This window comes from Hirsutella rhossiliensis, assembly GCF_020360975.1.
Source record: "Hirsutella rhossiliensis strain HR02 chromosome Unknown scaffold00017, whole genome shotgun sequence".
Lineage (NCBI taxonomy): Eukaryota > Fungi > Ascomycota > Sordariomycetes > Hypocreales > Ophiocordycipitaceae > Hirsutella > Hirsutella rhossiliensis.
The window spans coordinates 744,060-765,174 of record NW_025408683.1 but is presented as its reverse complement, the minus strand read 5'-3'; the positions used below and the strand labels follow the sequence as shown (position 1 = coordinate 765,174).

General features: G+C 59.7%; 5 protein-coding genes across 5 annotated transcripts; 2 read left to right on the top strand and 3 right to left on the bottom strand.

Annotated features, from left to right (window-relative positions):
- Positions 1-130: 130 nt before the first annotated feature.
- HRG_10805 (uncharacterized protein) lies at positions 131-3,324 on the bottom strand (the record flags this gene model as incomplete). The annotated part of the gene is made up of 3 exons (XM_044869275.1): positions 131-795; positions 875-1,303; positions 1,458-3,324. The coding sequence occupies 3 exons, from the start codon at positions 3,322-3,324 to the stop codon at positions 131-133; spliced, it is 2,961 nt and encodes a 986-aa protein (XP_044715624.1).
- A 1,374-nt stretch (positions 3,325-4,698) lies between these two features.
- Positions 4,699-5,454, bottom strand: HRG_10804 (AAA domain-containing protein; the record flags this gene model as incomplete). The annotated part of the gene is made up of 4 exons (XM_044869274.1): positions 4,699-4,748; positions 4,927-5,187; positions 5,267-5,336; positions 5,386-5,454. 4 exons carry the CDS (start codon positions 5,452-5,454, stop codon positions 4,699-4,701), a joined length of 450 nt encoding a protein of 149 aa, XP_044715623.1.
- Positions 5,455-12,881: 7,427 nt separating this feature from the next.
- On the top strand, positions 12,882-14,456 carry HRG_10803 (uncharacterized protein; the record flags this gene model as incomplete). The annotated part of the gene is made up of 1 exon (XM_044869273.1): positions 12,882-14,456. The coding sequence occupies one exon, from the start codon at positions 12,882-12,884 to the stop codon at positions 14,454-14,456; it is 1,575 nt and encodes a 524-aa protein (XP_044715622.1).
- Positions 14,457-17,916: 3,460 nt separating this feature from the next.
- HRG_10802 (uncharacterized protein) lies at positions 17,917-18,478 on the top strand (the record flags this gene model as incomplete). Its single annotated transcript, XM_044869272.1, has 2 exons — positions 17,917-18,223; positions 18,339-18,478. 2 exons carry the CDS (start codon positions 17,917-17,919, stop codon positions 18,476-18,478), a joined length of 447 nt encoding a protein of 148 aa, XP_044715621.1.
- Positions 18,479-18,726: 248 nt separating this feature from the next.
- HRG_10801 (endoplasmic reticulum vesicle transporter domain-containing protein) lies at positions 18,727-19,982 on the bottom strand (the record flags this gene model as incomplete). The annotated part of the gene is made up of 3 exons (XM_044869271.1): positions 18,727-19,178; positions 19,251-19,838; positions 19,901-19,982. The coding sequence occupies 3 exons, from the start codon at positions 19,980-19,982 to the stop codon at positions 18,727-18,729; spliced, it is 1,122 nt and encodes a 373-aa protein (XP_044715620.1).
- Between the last annotated feature and the right edge of the window lie 1,133 nt (positions 19,983-21,115).

The window sequence follows — 21,115 nt, the reverse complement described above, 5'->3', positions numbered from 1 at the left end:
CCGCAAAGAAAAAACACCTGTTTGACGGAATGTTCAAACGAATAAAAGGAAAAGATGGACACGAAAAATAACCGAAAAAGGAGAAAGCAAGAGCATAGGAGAAATCATAACATTCATCACACGTTCCTGGTCATCGCCGCCTCCCCCGCCGCGGCCTCTTGTCGTCGCCGTCATCATCGCCACCCGCGTCACGCCGCCTGGCCTCGTCCTCAGCCTGCGGCGGCAGAGGCGGCAGGAAGCCCGCGCCGCCGAGCACGTCACCAAGGACGCTCATCCAGCTGCGCCGGCCCTCGAGCGCGCCCGTCACGTTGTGCACCAGCCGGTCCACCGCCTCCCCGTCGGTACCGCCCACCTGCCACGCACCCCTAACGTCCCAGTCCCCGGGTTGCCGCGGCTGCCGCTCAAACGTGCCCTTGCGAGTGGTCCACCTGTCGCGAGCGGGGCGGCCGCCAAGGGGTTTCCCCTGGGAGTCAAACCTGTCGGGTAGCAGCTCGACGTCGTCTTCCGAGTCGGAGTCGCTCAGACCCTGACGCCCTCGAGGGACGACGGGCCGATCTGAGGAGGGATCGGAAGAACGCCGCCGACGGAACGCTGGTCGAGTGCGGCCGTTGTCGAGCGGCTCGTCATCGTCGTGCTCGGGCGAGTCGTCATCCTTGTCCGACGCAGCGGCATGGTGTCTCCTGTGCCGCTCCATGGTGCGGGAGCTCTTAGGCGACAGCGGGATAAAGGACACCGACTTTGTGGCCGAGGGCGGGCCCTTGCTCGAATACGCCGAGTAAGGCGAGGTTACACCATCTACACAGAAGTTAGTCGCCGGCTCTTCCCCATCGCAACATCCCCGGGTGGAGCCCGGTAAAAGCACGATTTCACGCACCCTCTGCTGCGCTTGCGGCGCGGCGGCTGTGTCGGCGTCGGGAATGGTCACTCACTTGGTCTGGTGGGCGCCCGCCACCAGGAGGAGGCGCAGGTCCCGGTGGCCCTGGCGGTGGTGGTCCTGGGGGGGCGGGAGGATATCGTCCGTCGATGCTCGGCTCAGGCCCCGGCGGCTGGCCCGGCGGTGGTGGGCCCGGAGGCGCTGGCGGAGCGTAGCCGGTATAGTCTTGGGGTATATACGGCTGATACTCACGTGGCGGGGCTCCCGAGTGGTCTGGATACGGTGCGTAGTCGGGCCCGCCCGGGGCCGGGCCGGGGGTTGAAGGGTATGGTGGATAGTAGGCGCCGCCAGAGGCCATGGGGGGGGACTGCGCGCGGTGACTGCGACGGTTGTCAAAGTATCCTTCTTCCCTCCGCTCTTCTGGATGTCCTAGATTCGTCCTGCGTCAGCTCATGGTGGTCTGGGTTGCATCATCGACGGTCGGACTTACGTCTCCCATCGCCGTTTCTCTCCCTTGAACGCCGCTCTCTCTTCTCCTGGTCTCGCCTGTCTTTGAACTCCTTGATTCCAACCGCCGCCGCGCCGGCAGCTGCCATGTTCCTCAGCCTACTCCTGCTCCGCTTCCGCTCTTGGTCCGAAGGGGACGAGGACGGCGTGCGGTCGCGCCGCCTGCGTCGTCGGCGCCTTCTCTCCTCGTCCCGGGCATCATAGTCCCGCTCGACGGCAGACGAGGGCTCCGACGGCAGGGGTCCGCCTCCGTACTCAACTAAGCCTAGCTCAGGATCAGCCCCAGAAGGTGAGACAGGGGATCTGGCCATGGACCTGCTGCGGCTCCGACCCCAGCTCCGGCTCCTGCTCACGCCCCGGTCTCGCGATCGGCGATGGCGACCGCGATCATCCTCACCACTGACGCTACGGGTGCGAGCCTCCTTCTTGTCCTGATGGTCCTTCCATAGCTTGTTGGCAACGCCGGCAGCGGCAGCGACACCGGCGATTTCTGCTCCGCGGCGGATCTTGGACTTGCTGCGGGAGCGGGAGCGGGAGCGGCTCCCATGGCGGGACCGAGACTTGGACTTGTCCCTGAAATGTTTGACGATGCCCGCCGTGGCCGCTGTGCCGAGTGCTGCCTTGGCGACGGTGGAGAGGCTGCGGCGGCGGCGGCTACGTGTGTGAGATCGGGAGCGAGAGCGAGAGCTGCGTGAGACTGAGCGGGAGTAGTTATCACCGGAGTAGTAGCCGCCACGGGTTAGGCTCCGGCCGCGATGCGCCTCCTCCTTATCGACCTTGTTGGACTGGTAATACTTGGCGGCGCCTGCAGCGGCCAGGGCAACGGCAGCGAAGCCAAGACCCTTTCTCAAGCGCGAGTGATGGTCGGGCGACTCGCGACCGTCCCCCCAGCGTTCCCCATAGGCGCTGTGGGCGCGGCGGAGGGCTTCGGTTCCCAAGGCGCCGAGGGCTGCGCCGGCAAGCACCTTGCGACCCCTGTTTTCCGGGAGATCGCCGTACCCGTCGCGGCGGCTGGAGACGAGGGCGGTGAGGCCGGCGCCGGCGAGGGCGCCCTCGGCCAGCTCACGCTTGTGGCGGTGGGCGCTCTCGCTGCGTTCGCGGCGGACAACGGTGCGACGGACGTAGTAGTCGTCGTCGTCGCTGTAGTAGGAGTAGTCGTCATCCCTGCGGCGGCGCTCGTAGCGAGAAACGGTGTAGTCGCGGTCACCCCGGTAAGGGCCAAGGTCGCGCCGCTCGTGGCGGTAGTAGTACTCCTCGTCGAAGGGGTCCCGCTCCCTGCGGACCATGTTGCGGTCCTGCTCCCTGTCACGGAGGACGACGACGCCCGGCTGCTGGCGAGGGACGACGATAGGAGCCGGGGAGGGTGCCTCCTGGACGATGATCTTCTGGGGCTCCTGGGCCTGCTGGCGGATGATGACGGGGGCAGGAGCCGGGTCGGCGGGGACGTAATACTCGGTCTCCTTGCGGTAGCGCTCGACCTCGTGGCCGAGGTCATCGTCTATGCGCTCCTCGATTTTCCTCTCGACCTTGATCTCGTCGTCGTGGCGGGGTTCCCGGGGGTCCCGATAAGAGCGGCGGTCCCAGTCGTCGTAGACAGACATGCGAGACCGGTCGGGCTCGCGGCGAACGTCACGCTCAACGTCGCGCTCATAGTAGAGGGAGCGGGGGCGGTCGGCCATGGTGGGCTCATACTCGGAGCGGGGACGTTCCAGGGCAGCCTGAGAGCGGCGTTCATCGAGAAAGTCGGGCGAGGGACGAGGGGCGGAAAAGCGGGAGCGACGGTCGTCGTCGGCTGGGTCGAACCTCTCGCTGCGTTCGTAGCGATCGCCAGCTCGGCTGGGGGCCACCTTGTAGCGGGTGACGGTGGTGCTTCTGAAGCGGTCGTCTTCGTCGTTGTCGTCGCGGTCCCGGTAGGCGCGGGATCCCCTGTAGGAGTCACCCATGGCTAGGACTCGTTTTTTCCCTCTCTCTGCGTCTAGGTCCTTGCTGATGACGACAGGTGCGGAGGAAGGGCAAGGCAGTCCAAGGCGATAGAGGCGGGTGCTTGATGTTTGTCGGGACTAGACAACTGAGGATGATGTATTGGGAGGAAGGATGAGCAGTCAGGCAAGGCAGCAGGATGGATGACGGGAAGATGACGAAAGGTGTCGTGTTGCAGAAGAGGATGCTGACGTGTGGAGGCAATAAGAATGGAGGTGAGGGGCGATGAGAAGGGCGACTGGCTGGCCACGCACACACACACACACAGGCAAGAGACTTCGGGCTTGGGCTCGAACAGGGCAGCGAAGGGGCGTTTAATCGAGGGCGAGGCGAATGAGCAGAAACTGGGGCGTCAAGATACTGTTCGCAGTGCGATGGAGGAGGGAGAGTCACCGGTGAGTGAGAGGTTGTACACCCCCAACATGCGCTGGAGGGGAGGGGAAAAGGGCTGATGATGGGCGGCTTACGGCGGGCGTGTGTGCGTAACCAATCATGGTACCTCGAGGGCGGCGATGAAGATAGCCGGGGCCAAGCGGGAGAGCGAGGCGGTGTGGCAGAGTTTGAGCTGGGTCTATCGGACCGCACGTACTCTCGCGTACCCGCAAAGTACCTCGGGTCCCTAGGACTGGGCGAGGGCGGAACCCGACGGCGGTAAAGATACTGGCGAGGCGAGGGGGGGGTTGGTCAGTCAGCTGCCTCGCTCCCTTTTGGCTCGTGACTGGGCATCACGAGAGGGACAAGAGCTGATGAGATGGCCCAAGCCTTGCTTGCTTGCTTGCTTGCTTGCTACTGGTATTAGCACGCAGGATAATGCCCGTGCCGCTGAGCTGGAGGTACACGGAGATACTTTACCTGTCCTCTTCAGCTCTTCATCGGAAAGTGCACGTTTCTCGGGCGGACGTCGCCTCCAAAGTACCTTGTACCTCTGCAATCTCTTATCCTCGTCAAAACGTGTGACCCCCCCACATGTCGTCATCACCCAACTCCCAACTTGGCTTCCATTGTGTCGCGACATCATGTCGTGGACTGCGTCAAAGTTGCAGTCTGCCCAACGTCCGCCCAAATCCCCGATCCCTTTTCTATGCCGTACACCAGCGCCAGCGCCGACGTCGTCTCGTCTGCCTCGGCTCGGCCCGTGCCTCCCATCGGGCCTACCCTAGACCGGGATCCTCCGCGTCGAGTTTACGCCTCGACGGACTATTTCGACCAAACTTTAAAGTCCGCAAGTGCCCCCAGCAAGGCATCCTTTCTCACTGCGGACGAGACTCTCCGTGCCGGGAGGCTGCCAAACATGGTCAGTGTTGTAGCTTAGCTCACCCAAAGCCCGGCGATACTGTCTACGTGACCTTGATGACAATCTCGCCTTCTCCCGCCGGCTTCTCGAACCCTATCCAATATCGTTCAAACGTCTTGTCGTCGACGTCAAAGGCCGAGTCCCCATCTCGACCCTCATCATCCACCCCCAGCGCATCTCTCCGAGCCCTGCGTTCGGCAATCCGCCTCCGTATGACATGCTCCTCGGCGTCGAGAAACACTAGTACCCGTCGTCCGCCGCTGCAGCTCACAATCTCCTTGAACTCGCACCGGGAACTCTCTGTTCCAGAACGAGAGGTCCAGCACCACATCCTGCCGCTCCGTCCGCAGAAGAAGCCCCAGCTCGTCAGTCAGGTACTTCAGAGCTTCGGCTTGGTGCGCGGCGTACTCGTCGGCCGGGTAGTTGATGGCGTAGAGACCGTGGCGCTCAAAGATGATGGCGTCGATGGAGAGCCGCGTCAAGTGAGGCAGGCGGTCGATGATGCCCTTGGCGAGTGTGGACTTCCCGGCTCCTGTCTATCCATGAGTCCATGAAACTGGGGCATCTGCACGGTTGATTTTTCCATCCAGGGTTGTTGACCGCGTGCTCACCGGACAAGCCGCAAGTCATCACCACGACCGGTCTTGGATCTGATGCCGTACGACGGAGCAGTGGAAGTATCTAGTGTCGGTCAGCATTCATTCGGAGAGCCGCGGGCACGACAGCGAACCATGTCCACGGCATCCAGTCGGCAGTGCTCCGCCATCTCAAAGATGCCGCGGTTCGCAATCGCTTTCATGTCGAGGCGGAGGAGACAGGGACCCCAAGGGGGCTGAGTCACTTGCCGAGACCGGTCGACGCAAAGCCGTGGCGCCAACCTGGGTGCGAGGGCGAGTCATATCTAGCCATCCTCCGTACTGGCACGGCCTTTGGGGGCAGGGCCATTCTGCTATTGCCTAGTTCAACGGCCATATTTCCACGTCTCAGACATGTTGTTGGCGACATCGACTCTGACCTACCGTCCAACAGACGTGGGGGGCGGCCGTCTCGCCGCATGTGCCTATCTGTAACATAGATGAGTCGCTTGGTGATTCAACCACCCTTTGTCCACCCTCATTCGAACGCTTACGGTCATGCTGGTGCGATGATGTCTTCGACGTCGACGGAGTTTGTAAAGTAGACGAGGCCAGGCGCCACGTGACTGATGAGTCTGGACAGGCTTCACCCTCTCTGCCAGCGCGCTTGGTAATATTTCTTATCTACCCTAGACTCCCGGGGGGATCTGACCAAAGTAATTACCGCAACTCTCCCCTGTAAAAATTCTTCCCCCGTCAGAGCTGTTAGCGGCTCGCTAGCAGGGGGCCGGATTTGCAGGCCACCCGACCGCGCTTTTGCTGCCCGGGTCCATCGTGGCCCTAACAGCACAGAGGAAGACATTAGGAGAGTTCATATTCCTCTGCAAAGCCGGTCTCGACAACACGTCCACACGGACCTCACAGCTTCCTTCGGAACCAAGGAGCTGTGGGTATTGGAAGGCCCGCCCTTCTAAACAACGGTGGCTGGTTGCGCAGGTTTTTCTCCCTGAAGGCAAGCTGCACGACAGCCTCTGATTCCTTCGAGGGTTTTCCTGCCGCCGCTCCTGCGCTATTTCCATCGCCTGGTTACCGAAGCATGGACTGCGACAGCAGCGTTAGCGAGAGAGCGAGAGAATTCTGACCGGACAAAACCAAGGGTTGACCATTGTGGCAATCGCCACGCGCCTGGACGACCCGCTGACGGGCACCAGGCTCCGACACTGAGCGCCTTAGAGCCGATGAAATGCTGGATGGACTTCGGGAAGGCTGGCTGCAGAGGATAGCCACGGACACTTGTATTGACGGGCTTAGCGACAACCTACCGGTGGAGGGGGTAGGAAAGCCGTCTCCGGGGATTGAGCCCGACAGCTCGCCCTTGCGAGGCCTTGCAAGAAGCGCTGGGTGAGGCCTACTGTGGCAGGATTTTCTCGATAGCCTAGCTCAGCACGTCCTGTGCCCCACCGGGACCTGAGCGGCCTTACGGCCGCTGGACGGAAAATACACACACACACACACAAAGTAATTACCGCATATGCGGACGACACTGCCATCCTTTGCGTCGGCGATAGCCTGGATGAGACGTCCGCCGAAGCATCTCATCATGTGCGTGAGCTTGTATCGTGGGGCGCCGCCAACGGGATCTCCTTCGACCCTGAGAAGACAGAAGTGATGCACTTCTCTCGAACGACGCCCAAGACGGCGCCGCCAGTGCTCCATGGCGAATTTGAGAAACGGCCGGGCCGGGCGATGCGTTGGCTCGGCGTCTGGCTCGACAGCACTCTGTCTTTCAAGACTCATGTCGAGAAATGGACGGCCAAAGCGCAAGCAGTCGCCTTCCATCTCAGGAGACTGACAAACACCAGGCATGGTCCTCTACCGAGCGCTGTGCGACGAGCGGTCTGCGCTTGCGTCATTCCAGTGCTGCTCTACGCGGCGGAGGTCTGGTATCCTGGTTCTACGCGCCCGCGCTGGACCAAGCCGGGCAAGGAAGGACCGTCCAGGATCGGACACCTCGTAAAGAAGATGAGCAAGGCACTCTACACATCTCTTCGGGCTATCCTGCCAGTGTGGAGAACTACACCAACGAATGTTCTGCACCGGGAGGCAGGGATACCGCCGGTCCCTCTGCTGCTCGAGGCGCGCCGGACTGCATTTGCTGCGCGTCTCAAATCCCTGGACGAAGCTCATCCGCTCGTGAAGCGCACGTCGAGGCCAAAAGCCCTATACTGAATGAAATGATCAAGCTGAAGTACCAAAAGCAGCCAAAACCCTTCCGGACTAGGCTGCGGCGCTCGACAATTGCTACCAAGCTGCCCAAGGCCTGCCTTGCTGCAGCGCGGATTTGTCGAAGAGCAGACTGCGCCTCTGCAGAGTGCATCGAAAAATGAGACGGCGAAGAAATTTCGCGATTGGCTCCAGGCACTATCGCCCCGAACTCTGGTCGTCTATTCCGACGGGTCCCGTTCTACCGAAGGCCACGCCGGATATGGCTATGTTGTTCATCGGGACGGATCCACCGTCTTGCGCGACAAGGGCCGTCTCGGGCCCGCCGAGATTTTCGACGCTGAGGCGAAAGGTGCGTTGGAGGGGTTGAAGGCTGCGGTGAGCCTTCCAGAAACTGACCGCATCTTTGTCTGCCTCGACAACCTCGCGACCGCAACATGCTTACGGGGCACGCCGAGCGACTCCTCGCAAGAGGTCTTCCTTGAGTTTCAATCTTTGGCGCGAAAATACGGAGCTGTGGAGGTCCATTGGATCCCCGGCCATGCTGACATCCCAGGCAACGAGGAGGCTGATGCTCTGGCAAAGGCGGGAGCATCACTGCCAGAACCCGCTGATAACGTCCCGACGCTAGCGCACCTGCGAAAGATTGCCCGACAGCAGCCGGAAGAGGCTTTCAAGGCCTGGTGGGAAGCCTCTGCGCCGGAGCGATACAGAGACCTGAGGCTTAAAGCCACAACCAGCTGCCCGTCAGAATTGGCGCTCTCGGCCCCTGCTTCGTAACTTGCTTGCAGCAAGAACCCACCATGGGGATTTTGCTGACTACCACGAAAGGTTTGGTCACGACAATGCGCGACTGACGTGCTCGTGCGGAAGACGAAAAGAGCCAGCACACATCTTTTACTGCAGAAAGGTTGCGCCACGGCATCGTATGCGGCTTGCACCTTGGCCGGCTGCAGCCATCAACCGCGCAATCGGCAAGGACTTTGACAAATTCGTCAGGCTGGCGAAAGCGAGCTCCTTCTTCGGAGGGATCTGCCCACGCCACTAGACGGTCATCATTCTCCTCTCTCACCCTACCTTTTCCTCTCAATCCTTTCTGTTACCTGCTCCGATCTCGGGCGGCGTCAAGGTCTCGCGACCATGCGATCGCCGAGGTCATCAAGGGCTGCAAGGCCCCAGAAGCAAATTGGCTGATCTGACCACGGGACAGCTTTCTCTTCATGCCTGGACGTCCCGCTGACGGGCAACAGGTTTGTCATGAGCGCCGTTGAGCCGATGAAATGCTGGATAGTGGGTGAAGTGTACGATATGTAGCATGTAGACACCTGCTAGCTCAGCACGTCCTGTGCTCCCCTGCGGAGACCTGAGCGACCAAAAGTTGCTGGACGGAAAATACACTAAACTAAACTAAACTAAACTAAAGTAATTACCGCATGACGACTGACCTAGCATTGTGCGGGATTTAATTAGGAGGACAACCTAAACCAAATTGCGTCGACCTCTTAGGCGTTCCACCAATCTTCTTCTTAACAGAGAGGAACGGCATTCACAACTCCGTGCCCACAAGGCCTGACGGCGGAGAGGCCTCATGACACACGGGCCTCATGACGAGGCCAAAAACTCAAAGCCTGATTTCACCGGGAACCAAGGCAACCAAGGCCTAGCCCAGCAGACAAACAATCAACCAAATTCCAAGCCTCGTGAAGGAGCGCCGCGGATAGAAGGCCGGTGGAGCTTGACCCGGATGTCGCCGAAGTCTTTTCCTACGCGTGCAAGGCGAATGCAGGCCGCAACCCCATGTTACTGTGGGTTTGGCGAGTGTAACCGAGTACCGGGTATGGAACCTCTCAAGTGCCGTGTGCAAATTTCGGTTTCCAAAGTGGACTGCAAGACCCTTGGGTGTTCATTTCTTCCAAGGAGACCGAGGGCAAGTTTGTATGGCATCAACAAGTTTCCTGAAACCTGGGGAAACGTTGAGCATTAGTTCGAGATGTATATACCTATCAAGCCCTGCCAAACGCCGGCACTTACATCTTCCTTCTTTCTTTGCTGCGCCTCGTTCGGAGAGAATCGCTCGCTCCTGGCTGGTCGTTTTTCGCTGGCGACTAATAGTAGCGGTACATCAGTGTATGTGGATATGGTTCCATCACTGGGTATATGTGAGTGCACCTCTGGCTCCACGTGCGTGGCTTTGTCCCCATCATTCATCTCTGCTCTGGGGTCCACATTGTGACCTGGCCAGAGTTTCTTGGCCGCAATCTCCCTCTTTCTATTGTACATACTGTATGTACATTAATTACTGCGCGAGTTGCTCCGTGCCGCCAAGTTCGGAGAGGCATGCTCTGCCACCGGTTGCCATGTCTCGGTATTGATGGACAGGGCATTTGATAGGTGGACACGTAGATGACATGGACACTACATGTACAGTGTATGCAAACCAACTTCAATGTACCCCGAGCCAGGTCATAGGCGGATTCGTCTGCATCGGGTTGAACAGGAATGCCCCCATGCGCACCCTCAGCTGGCCTGTTTATGCAACAACAAATGAGGGTAAATGAGTTTTCCTCTTCCAAAGATGGACAGCCTGCCTGTCATGCCGTAGCCGTGCGGGCCACCAAATTCAAACGGGTGAGTTCGAAGCTCAGACGTCGGATACCGCCCCGGGCCGTTTCCGGCGACCAAGAACTGCGGCCTGCTGGGAAAGCATTATATACGAGCACAGGCCCTGGGCCGATTTAAACAAAGAAGTGCGGGAGAGCGGGCGAATGAAGAGGGGGATCTACTGCGCCATGACAGCGAGGGGGAAAGTGACGGATAGAAACAGCATCATGGAGGTCTATCCAGGAACCCTGGACTCTGTCCTTTGCCGGCTGGTGGGCGTGTGGCTCGTAGGGTGCAGCCCGCAAGATAAAAGTGAATATTGTCTGCATACAAGTTCCAGTCTCCTGGAGCTTCCATCATCTCCCCTACAGTCCAGTAGCAGACCCTAGACGCTACAGCCCCGCGGATACCGACTGCCTGAGCAAGGGACCGAATGCACAAGATTGTAAGTACTTGGAGTTTGGACAGCACCTTATATTACGCCGTCTTATGCGTGGATGGGCCAAAACAGGCAAGCACAACAAGCATTGGGGAGAAAACTCATCAAAGGAGGTGGGGAGGAAGCGCACGGCTACGGATGGAAGATTGCTAGAAGACGGATCCGCGGGGGATGAGGTCACGGGTTGGCACAAATACCGGGTTGATATACGTAATGTACACGACATTATCAATGCATATAGTGGTAGTCGGTGAGTCACATACATCCAGTACACACAAAGGGAGAGATGAGGCCGGGATATGATGGCATGGGCCCCTCAGGTCGTGCCACACTCTCTGCGTGGGTACCGGTTTGTAGGCTCACGTGTCCACTCGCCGGTCAACTCGACGAGCCTTGGCTCAGGCAATTGCGTGCCTGACGAGACCGGGGCAATGGCCGCGAGTCAGACAGGCCTCCCGAACATCCCCCCCGGGTGTACGGAGTATGCGCCCTTTAAGAACAAGAGAAGCGTCCATCGTCTCTCCACACGCACCGGCGCTAGGGGCCTGTGCGTAGGTATTGCTGACTGCCCTGCGCGAGCGAAGCAGCGGTTTAGCTGCTCACGCCTTGCTCACCCTGGGTACGTGTGTAGAGACGATTCGAAGTGGTCCTGGAGAGCCTGGTTGCCGAACAGTTGAGCCGCACGCTCATGTCAACAACGGGTGCCTGTTTTGGGTAACGAGCTTCAAGCTGGAGTTCCTGTAGGTACATGCATCCAAAGTCAGGACTTGCGCGGAATATGCCCCCGGGTCGGAGAGGAAGTACGGTACGGTAGGCAGACATCCCTTGCGAGAAGCTAGCTGAACCACCGTTTATGTATGTTTAAATTTTACTCGATCGTGCGAGTTGACATGCTTGCACGGTGGGTGGGCGCTGGACTCCGTGGGCAGGATGCGGCATTGGGCCGGGGACCCCGGGCTGTAAGTTAAAACGGCCGCTATGACCGGATGTGGGGCCGGATACATGTACATTGTACTCGGCCATCCTCCGGTAGCCGACGGGACCTCGATGGAGTTTTTCGTCTGCCTCGTCTTCGCGTCTATGGCTGCAGCCACATATACATGTAGGGAAATTACTTGCAGGCCTTTGATTGGGGCAGGCTGAGGCGATCAGGAGTAGAGTATAGGTCTACTTTGTACCAAGGAGATAAGGTATAAGTTATATCGGTGCTGGTGCTGGACAGTCTGGCAGATAGCGGCCGGGAATGGTGCACTGCTGCTAGATCCAGTTATAAGGTCTGAACTCTGCGTGGGCCCCTGACCCTGCACTGCACGACAGCAGTGCAGACTGCGCACATGATTTGCTGACGAAGGCATGCGACAAGAGATGCATGCCATTTACCTGTCTACCTAGAAAAATGGACGTTACACCGTGTATTCATATCCGTTGGTAAGCGTACCCGGCCGGGGACGGCGTGTTGCTAGCACACGACACTGTGCGCCGGAACTCGTGAGCTACTCGTTCGCGCATGGATTTTCAGTTACATGTACCCAGAAAGAGTACAGTATGTGTTCATACTCAAAGAATAAGAAAAACAGAAATCTCCGTCCCGAACTAGATTTGTCCATCAATATAAAGCCAGACTCAACTCTGCACTGCAGGACTAAGCCAGCAAGGTTTCGATTATATGCACTTCAAAGCACCCATATGTTGGTTCCTTTACTTTGTATCGCGCCAATCCGCCCTTGGCCTGACTTACATAACTCATCGGGCAAGTCACCAACAATACCGGGGCACTTGGCTCTCAGTACGGAGCCTTAATCTCGCACTATCGCGACAGTGTATATCCGGTACCAAACCTTGAGCAGTGGCCCCCACGGGCAATATGCACATCGGCGTATACCGTGCATACACCATTCGCACTGTGACTCATCTCCTTCCTCTTCCACATCGTCAACGTCAACTTCTCGATATCGCAGTGGGAATCATGCCACCGCACACTCTCGACGAGCCCCGCCCAGACCGGCCGGTTTGGTATGGCCCACGCCGTTGCCCAATCTCCGTCCCCCCCCCCAAGCTCCTCCTGCAGTGGGGGGAGGGGGAGGTCCCGCGAAATGAGGGCATACCGACACCCTCATGGATATCATGGCCTCTCTGCGCGCCCCTGCCGGCGGGCAAACAAACAACAGGCCGGGGCTGCCCACTCGACTATTTATGTCCTCGCCCCCGTGCAGATGTCTCCTCGCAGCCTTCCTTTCCGAGCTCCTTACATACGCCTCCCAACCGGTCTACTCTTAGACCATTCCACTCGTTTTTACCACCCTCGCTTGCGACTCTTGACATATATACATATCGTATATACACTCGCAATCGTCCACTCGCTCGCTACCACTGAGAACATCCTCCGCAATGGCCAAGTACGCTGCCGTCCTTGGCGCCCTCGTCGCCGTCCAGGGCGCCGCCGCTCTGCAGACCCGCGTCGTCCCCGAGCGCCAGTTCCCCCCTCCCGATGCCTGCCACCCCATGGGCACCATCACCTTCGACACCACCTATCCCCCGTGCCTGTCGCAGGGCGAAATCGAGGGAAAGTGCACGCCTGCTACAAACGACAAGGCCGGCTGGGAGTCCCAGCGGGACTGCCTATGTAAGGGCAGCTTCTTCGAGGACGCCATCGGCTGCGGCGCCTGCAAGCAGTGCAATTCTCTCCAGGGCCACAATGAGACTGCCCACTGGGACAAGATCTTCAACGACATCAAGGCCAACTTCTGCCAACGGGCCACCCCCACCAGCAACTTTGGCAGCTACTGGACCTCTGCCCTGGATGCCCACGGCACTCCTGTGCCCAACCCCGGCGACAAGCGTGACCGCTGCGTCTCTGTTGGCGACACCGTCGTCGAGAACTACTACAAGGCCACCAAGTCCCAGGGCCCTGGCCTGGTTGCTCCCACTGCCACCTCCGCCGAGGCCAAGGCCACCGACACCCCGGCCTCGGCCGTTGTTCCCAGCGGAACCGAGATCAAGCTGCATGCCGCCGCCTCGGTCCGCTATAGCGTTGCCATGATCACCGGTGCCCCGGCTGTTCCCAACGGCCCCAAGTTCCCTCTCAACGCCACCAGCTCCGTCAACATCGACGTCAAGGCCGAGGTCCACTTCGCCATCGCTGCTCTGCCCTGCCAGGCCGTCTATGTCGGCGGCTTTGTCCAGCCCTCTTGCGGCGCCTTCGAGCTTGTTCCCAACTCCGAGGCCATGGTCTCCTCCAAGATTGTCCAGCAGGGCGCCGTCGACTTTGGTGCCTGCGTCTGCGCCGTCGAGTACCTTGCCCCCAAGAAGCTGCGCCCCGTCGCCGGCTCCGTCTCTGTCGCTCCCTCTGCTTCCACCTCCGTCACCGTCTACTCCTCCGTCGTTGTCAACGTCTTCAGCCCCCAGGAGTGCACTGGCTCCTGCTACGTCCCGGCCCCCGCCACCAAGGACGACAAGAAGCCCACTCCCTCTCAGCACAAGAAGCCCTGCACCACTGGTGTCCCCAGCAAGGGTGGCAAGCCTGAGGACAAGAGCAGCCCTTCTGGAAACTCCCCGTCCAAGGGTGGCGACAGCCCCTCTGGCAGCTCTCCGTCCAAGGGTGGCGACAGCCCCTCTGGCAGCTCTCCGTCCAAGGGTGGCGACAGCCCCTCTGGCAGCTCCCCGTCCAAGGGTGGCGACAGCCCCTCTGGCAGCTCCCCGTCCAAGGGTGGCGACAGCCCCTCTGGCAGCTCCCCGTCCAAGGGTGGCGACAGCCCCGCTGCCGGCTGCGTCGAGAACTGCACTCCTGCCGCCCCCGGCACCAGCCCCAGCAACGGCGGCGCCAAGCCCGCTCCTCCGGCCCCTGCTGGCACTGGCGCTCCCGTCCGCCCTGCGGCCGGCACCTTGCCCGTCACCGCCGGCGCCGGCTCCACTCGCGTCTCTGCCGCCGTCCTGGCCATTGCCTTTGCCGTCTATGCCCTGTAGCCGGCCTCTCTCAACGATTTATGTTCGTTATGAGGGACGCACGCTTCACTCAGTAGCCATTCGTGCCCGGGTCTGCACTAGTGGCCTAGAATCCTCCGGCTCGTTTTTGGAGGGTTGAAGGGGGAGGCCTTCTCTTCGATACTGGGAGGTTAATATATAATTTTGGATCGTCGTTTTTATACCTGCGCATGAAGCCGGGCGTTGTACTATTCTGCCACCAGGAGCGGGCGCTTGCCCGTAATAATACAGCTTCTCATCTGTACCCACCTGTGCTGTCTTGTTGTGAAATCCATCAAGTTTGGTGTCGATGCTCTGGATGGCTCGATTTTTCTTCGACTTCTAGAGTTTGACTTTCCCCGAGCGAACATGAGCCCGTCCTTGATTCAACGAAGAATTTCACCAGCACCTCAAGCACACGCTCTCCATCGGAGTCTTTGGACCGAGACCCCAGTCGAGACTCGTTGGCAATGGCTCAGAGTCTGGATATCTCTACCAGTCACCCAATGGGCGCATACCGGGAGACCGACAAGCCAGGCAAGGCCAGAAACCAGATCGAGCGGACTACCTGCAGGAACAGCACTTGATTTGCTACCAAGTGCCTGCCATCGCGGATTATCTCTACCTTTTCGCTCTTGAACTATCCTTCATCCGCCAGTAATCCCTGAACCTTGAGGAGCTTGCCGCTTAAGCATGCGGCTGGTTGACGGCGAGAGAAGACTGGCAAGGAGAAGCATATACGGATAAACCGCGCCTCGCAGGTTCAGGGGCAACGGCTGCCGAAGTCCGTATATCGGCCCCGCCTCTCAGCACTGCCGCCCGGTGCAGATGTCGTTTGATCCCAACGAGGGCAAGGAGCCTCATACGCCGACGGCAGATCGTCCTGGCCCAATCTGCAATGGAAGCCGGGGCCTCGCCGACGTCATAATCAAAGCATTGGGAAAAGCCACGGAAGCCGAACCCGCCAATCACCACCCGCTGGATGGCGAAAGACCACCTGACGTGACTCCCGGGCACAACCCCCTGCCCTGTCTCTATTTGTTCCCCCCTGAGATCAAAGGTCGGCCTCGCAGTCATCGGTTCAGAGAGAGAAGGGGAACAACTAGTTCCTGACTCGAATCTGTCCCCGTCGGGCTTTCGATCGCTGCTCCCGGCGCCACCATCTCGTCCTCCGCCCGGCGAGTCCTCGCAGCCTCCGGTGCATGAGCGGACGGCGGCAGTCTCGAGGAGGGTTACAATTACCGCTGCGTATGAGTCTTTCCGGCGGCGAAAGATCAAGGTACGCCTGACGTGCCATACCAGGTGAAGCGTCTCTTCTAGTCTTCACCGCGCCCACCCCTCTTGTCCGCCTGACTATCCGCAGCATCTAGGGAGCTTCGGCTGCTCAGCCTTCTCCCGCGCTCAGGCTACAGCACGTACGCGATGCCCCCTACCACTCATCGCAGCTCATCGGACCCCGGCTGGGTTAGGTCAGGGCCTCTGCTTGGACTCTGGTGACTCGGCCGACGGGCTGGTGGCCAAGCGGCTGGGCATATACTTTCAGTGGGAGTTGCCCATATTCCAGTTTTTACAGAAAAGACCTCGTCCTGGACGACCCAGTCGTGGGCAGAAGCACTTCTGTTCTTCACTCCTTGCCATTGCCATCCTTGCCTCCGCCTCGGTACGACGTATCCCGAGTCACTATGCTATGCAACAAGAGGAAGTTTGTTGTTGGCGAACGAAAGCCCAACAACACGGCCTCGCCGAAGATCCAGATCGTGTCCGTTTGAGGCCCCCGGGTACATGAGACAAGCTGTGGCAATGACTGAGGCCATCGTCCTCTTTACCAGGAAGGCGCCTACTGACAAACGAACGAGCTTGGCACGTGCCGTCACCGCGGGGAGCGAAGCATAAGCAACCACCTTGCCCTGATAAACCTGTTTAAGCCGTGGGCTGCAACGCCGGAAAGCGAGGAGTTGGCCCGCAATGGTCCTGACGGTCCAGCCCAGACGGGTTTGACGTCGCGAGCACGCCTCGATAGCCTTGTGCGACTTTACTACGTCCGCCACGGCTTTGACGGCCCCGACATCCTTCGGAGTGTGGCCCATATACGGATGGATTCGCACGCACGACGATGGACAGGGCCAAGAGTTCAAAACCGTGAAAAGACCTTCGACTTGAGATGGAGGGGGCGTTGATCGGTCCAAGTACATTTCCTGACAGGCATCTAACACAGACTGAAGATACTGCGTACGCCTAGAGTGAGGAAGAGTGACGCAAGTCTGCCATGAGGTCGGATGGGACTCGGCGAACTCGTGCCTGTCCTCCGAAGCGGCGGAGGTTGGCGTCCCAGAGTGCCCATGGTAAGGGGCGCGTTGAGAGGCCGTTGTCACAGCGCGGTGTCAATCAAGGGCTGCCGTTTAGGATTTCGGAGAGGTCGAGACACGGGACGGGTATGAGGCGCTGAAAACTGATGCTTATCCGTCGGTAGGCGTCGGCGTGCATGTCTTGACATTGAGCATGGCCTTGGTGTCAGATGATGGTAAAACCAAGACCTAGCCGCTCCTTTCTGTTTTCCTATTGTTCATTCCACACCGCACTAATCTTGACTCTCCCATTTGTTGTGACCAAGTTACTCTGTCTCGGGGAACAGTGGTAGAGGCTGCAAAATAATGGGATGGCCTCTCCCGTGCTTGGAGAAGGCGAACCGGGGGCTCGTTGTGCACACTGATGGCAATGAATATACCGGAAGCACATATGGGCATGCATCGGCATGGGCTTGCCGGGGGACAGAACTGAGTTTAGGGGACGAAGATTGCCTGTAGTCCGTCGAGGTGGCATGCTTGCCCGGCTGTTGGGGCCGAACGTGTGGAGCCGGGGGAACTCTGTGCATGTGGAATGTCAAGTGCTTCTCCATCTCTGTCCTCCCAATTCCCCACTAACCATATATCCTTTTTTCACGAGGGAGGAAGAGTGTCACTGTGGTTGATCAAGAGGAGAGGGAGGAGAGGGCGGATATTCCCGGGGGCCGGGCCGAGTGCACGCCCCGGGGCCGGACCCCCCGGCCGGCGGCAAAGACGGCACAGTGTCCCTGGAAACTTTGTTGGACATATCTTGAGAGACCCTGATGTTTACGTACTAGTTGCTATTTATATCCCCCTGACGGGAGCGGTTGCCAGACGATATCCTCTGGGGCACTACGAACCTTTGGCCAGGAGAGGATGGCGAGGGTGGTGAGGGTGTGCTTCTCTTTGATTCCCTTTCGCCCATAAACATTGAAATGTGGGAATGTGGATGGCATGGATTGCATATAACTTGGATGAGCATCTCGCATCGATACCAGCACCGCTTCGGCATCTCATCATCAGTCGTGAACAGCCTTGCTTTCTCGCTCTGACACAACGCACCATTCCCTCAACACCCCCTTTTCAATATCCATTCATCTACCAATCACGCACACACACATACATACACAAACATCAGAATGAAGCCATCCTCGCTCCTCAGCAAGGCCGTCGCCGCCGCCGCCACAGCCCCCAGCCTCGCCCACGCCCTGCCCTCCCCATCCCCGACGACCACGGCGCCGCCCTCGGGCTCTGCCACCCCACGCCACGAGCCCCTGCCGCTCGCCACGCCGCTCAACTGGTACGCCGGCCGCACGCTGTTCCCCGGCCAGATCCTCGCGGGCTTCGGGGCGCCATACGCGGACCACACCATGGAGACGTGGGCCGAGCACGTGCTCAGCCAGTGCAAGGCCAATGATGAATGCAACTCGACAATCTCGTTTGCCGGTGCGTGGCTGTCTTTCCTTTGCCCGAGACTTTGATTTCGTGATGGGGCCAGGGAGGACGGAAAAGAAGAGCATGATGGTGAGGAAGAAAGGCTGACTCTGTTGTACACGTATAGCGGTCGACGAAAAGACGGGCAAGACATGCTGGCACGGGTACATCTTCTGGGGCAAACACACCACCCGTGACGACTACAGCAGGTCGAGCCGCGTGCACGGCTCGGTCGCCTATAACGTCCTGCGTCAACCCAAGGCTTGAAGGAGGGGGGGTAGGCGCTGTGAGAAGAGGTGACTATGGGAGCTTGATCACGAGCCGGGTGACGGAGCATGGGGCCTTGTAGTTGGCTTGCATCATACAAGGCGTGCCGTGTAAACAAACATTGTATTTTCCGCGCCCAAAACCTGCGCAACGCCCGTCATCGACAAGTCTGTCTCTTGAAATCCCGTCTATAAGATGTAGGACCACCCGCCCCGTCCCCTGCCAACACGCATGGAAAAATGACCTCGCTACTCGTAGGCATCCTTGTTGCCGAGCATGCCCTCGCCGCCACTGACGCGCCGCCTCTTGCCCCGGACCTCGCGGACCCACTCGGACAGGGTGAAGCCCCAGTGGCCGGCGACGAGGACGCCGCTGAGGACGTTGATGAGCTTGACGAGGAAGGCGAGGATGCCGTCGCGGTGCTCGTGGACGGACAAGAGGATGGGCTCAATGTCGTACTTGAAGAAGATGCCGGGGACGGAGAACTCGCTAATCTCCTTGGACTGCTCGGTGACGGCGTACTGGTTGGTGAAGATGGAGCTGGAGCCGACGCTGTAGACGGTGGGGACGACGGAGAGGTAGTACTGGAACTTGTGGAAGTGGGCCTTTGCGCCGTTGACGGTGCGATCGAGGGGGTTGACGAGAGAGGGGTAGAAGGGGCCGTACGACAGCTCCGAGATGATGTGGGAAAAGTTGAACTCTGCGGTGGCGGCTGTTAGCAGTCTGCTGTTTCACACGGCAAGCCGGGCTGACGGCAGGGAATCAATCATACTGCTGTGGTCCAGGTGGTCGAGATCCTCAATGTAGCCGTGGCCGCGGGCGGTGATGTGAAAGTCGCCCTGGACCTTGTTGAGGTCGAGGCTGCCGTAGACGCGGCAGCTGTCGGGCGGGCCATGGACGCGGGGTGTCTTTGCCCAGCGCGCCCTCTTCTTGCCGGCGGCGACAATGTCGTGGACGTGCTCCTCGCCGAAGCCCTCCTCGCCGTGGGCCAGGTTCTGCCAGCCGGCGCCGGTGACGACGCGGCCGTTGCTGTCGCGGCCGAGGCGGTGGACGCCCCTCGCGTTGACCCACTGGACCCAGCTGGTCTGGTCCGTGTGCAGCCTGGAGGCGGCGTGGATGCGGTCGCCGGCGGCGTCCTGAACGTTGACGTGTAGGTCGCCGCACTGCATGCGGACGACGATGTCGAGGTTGATCTGCATCGAGTGCGAGACGCCCTTCTCGACGGCAAAGGCGTGGGCCTCGGAGCCGCGCCACCAGCGAGCCATTTCGCTCCAGAGCAGGACGAGGGAGACGACGGCCATGGCGACGGTCCACTTGCCGCCGCCCGAGGTGCGCGTTACATATTGGGGTTTCGACTTGGCTAAGGAGACGTCGTCAGTCAAGCCCTTCTTCTCTGTCAAGGGGGGGAGAGAGGAGACGTACGAAAGGCGTCAAAGGTGCTGACGATGCTGCCGTTTGCGGCAAAGTTGTCCTCTTGGAGGCCGTGCTTCTCGAAGCCGTTCATTTTCAACGGTCGTGGGGGGATGGCCGAGCTACGTGGAACGGTCCTGTGACTGCTCTACCTCGGGCCGGCGATGGATTTCGAAAGCTGCCATGCGCCCACGTGGTAGGAGAAATCGGAGCGACCCAGGGGCGAGGCAAATGGGCGACGTCGCGATGCGATGATTTGCGCAGTCCTTGTTCGGCAAGCAGGCTCGCATGCCCCCCTCCCCGGTTTGTTGTTTGCGCCTGCTCCTCTTTTCCTATCACCGCTGTCTCTCGACCAGAGGATATATATATACGTATCTGTATGGGCGTTGATAATTGGTATTTGGCTGATTTTTTGCTGTCGCTGGTTGGCGCCCTTCTCACGATTCGTGCGACTACCCTTTGGAGAGGACAGCTTGCGATTCTGTTCAGGGGTCTTGGGTTCGCGGGCGCTGATTGGCGGGCTGGAGCGCATGCAGGATCAACGTCGGCCCGCTGCGGATGCCGGAGCAGGCCGGCGCTGTGGGTCGTCCCGGAAACCGGGCAGCGGAGGAGGTACTTGACACTTGTACCCCGTACTCCGCACTTTGCACCAGGTGCTGGAGAATGCCCAGCCACGGGGGCACGCCATCTCGACTCGACGGCCAGGCGGCGCACCAATCAGATTCACAGACTGGGAAGTTCCGAGGGTTGCAGAGGGGGAAATTATCGTGTCCGTGTGGCAGTGGCAAGGCCCGGTAATGGCGGCGGGTGAGATGGGGTGGTGGAGAGACGGGGTCAGCTGGCAACTGACTGTGTGACACTAGGCGAGTTGGCGGGCGGTGGCTTTGCTCTCCAGCTCTGCCGATGATCCGGGCCGCGCGCGCAAAGACCGTTTTAGGACCTGACGAGCGCGCTTCTTTTTTTTTCCCCTTCCTTTTTCATCGGTAAACCACGATGGCGACAAGGATGCGACGGACGACGAGGGTCAAGCTATGTTCTGTACTGTACAGTAATGCACAGATGCAGGGAAGAAAGACTCGCAACGGACGCTCTCCCCCGGGCTGGAGGTCCAAGTACTCTGCAGAGCGGAGCAGGTCGCGGCTGGGCGCGCACGGGCTAGGTGGGTACATCCGGCTTCCGGGGGGGGACAAGCGGCGACGCACAGTGGATGCCCCCAAGCCGCGTAAG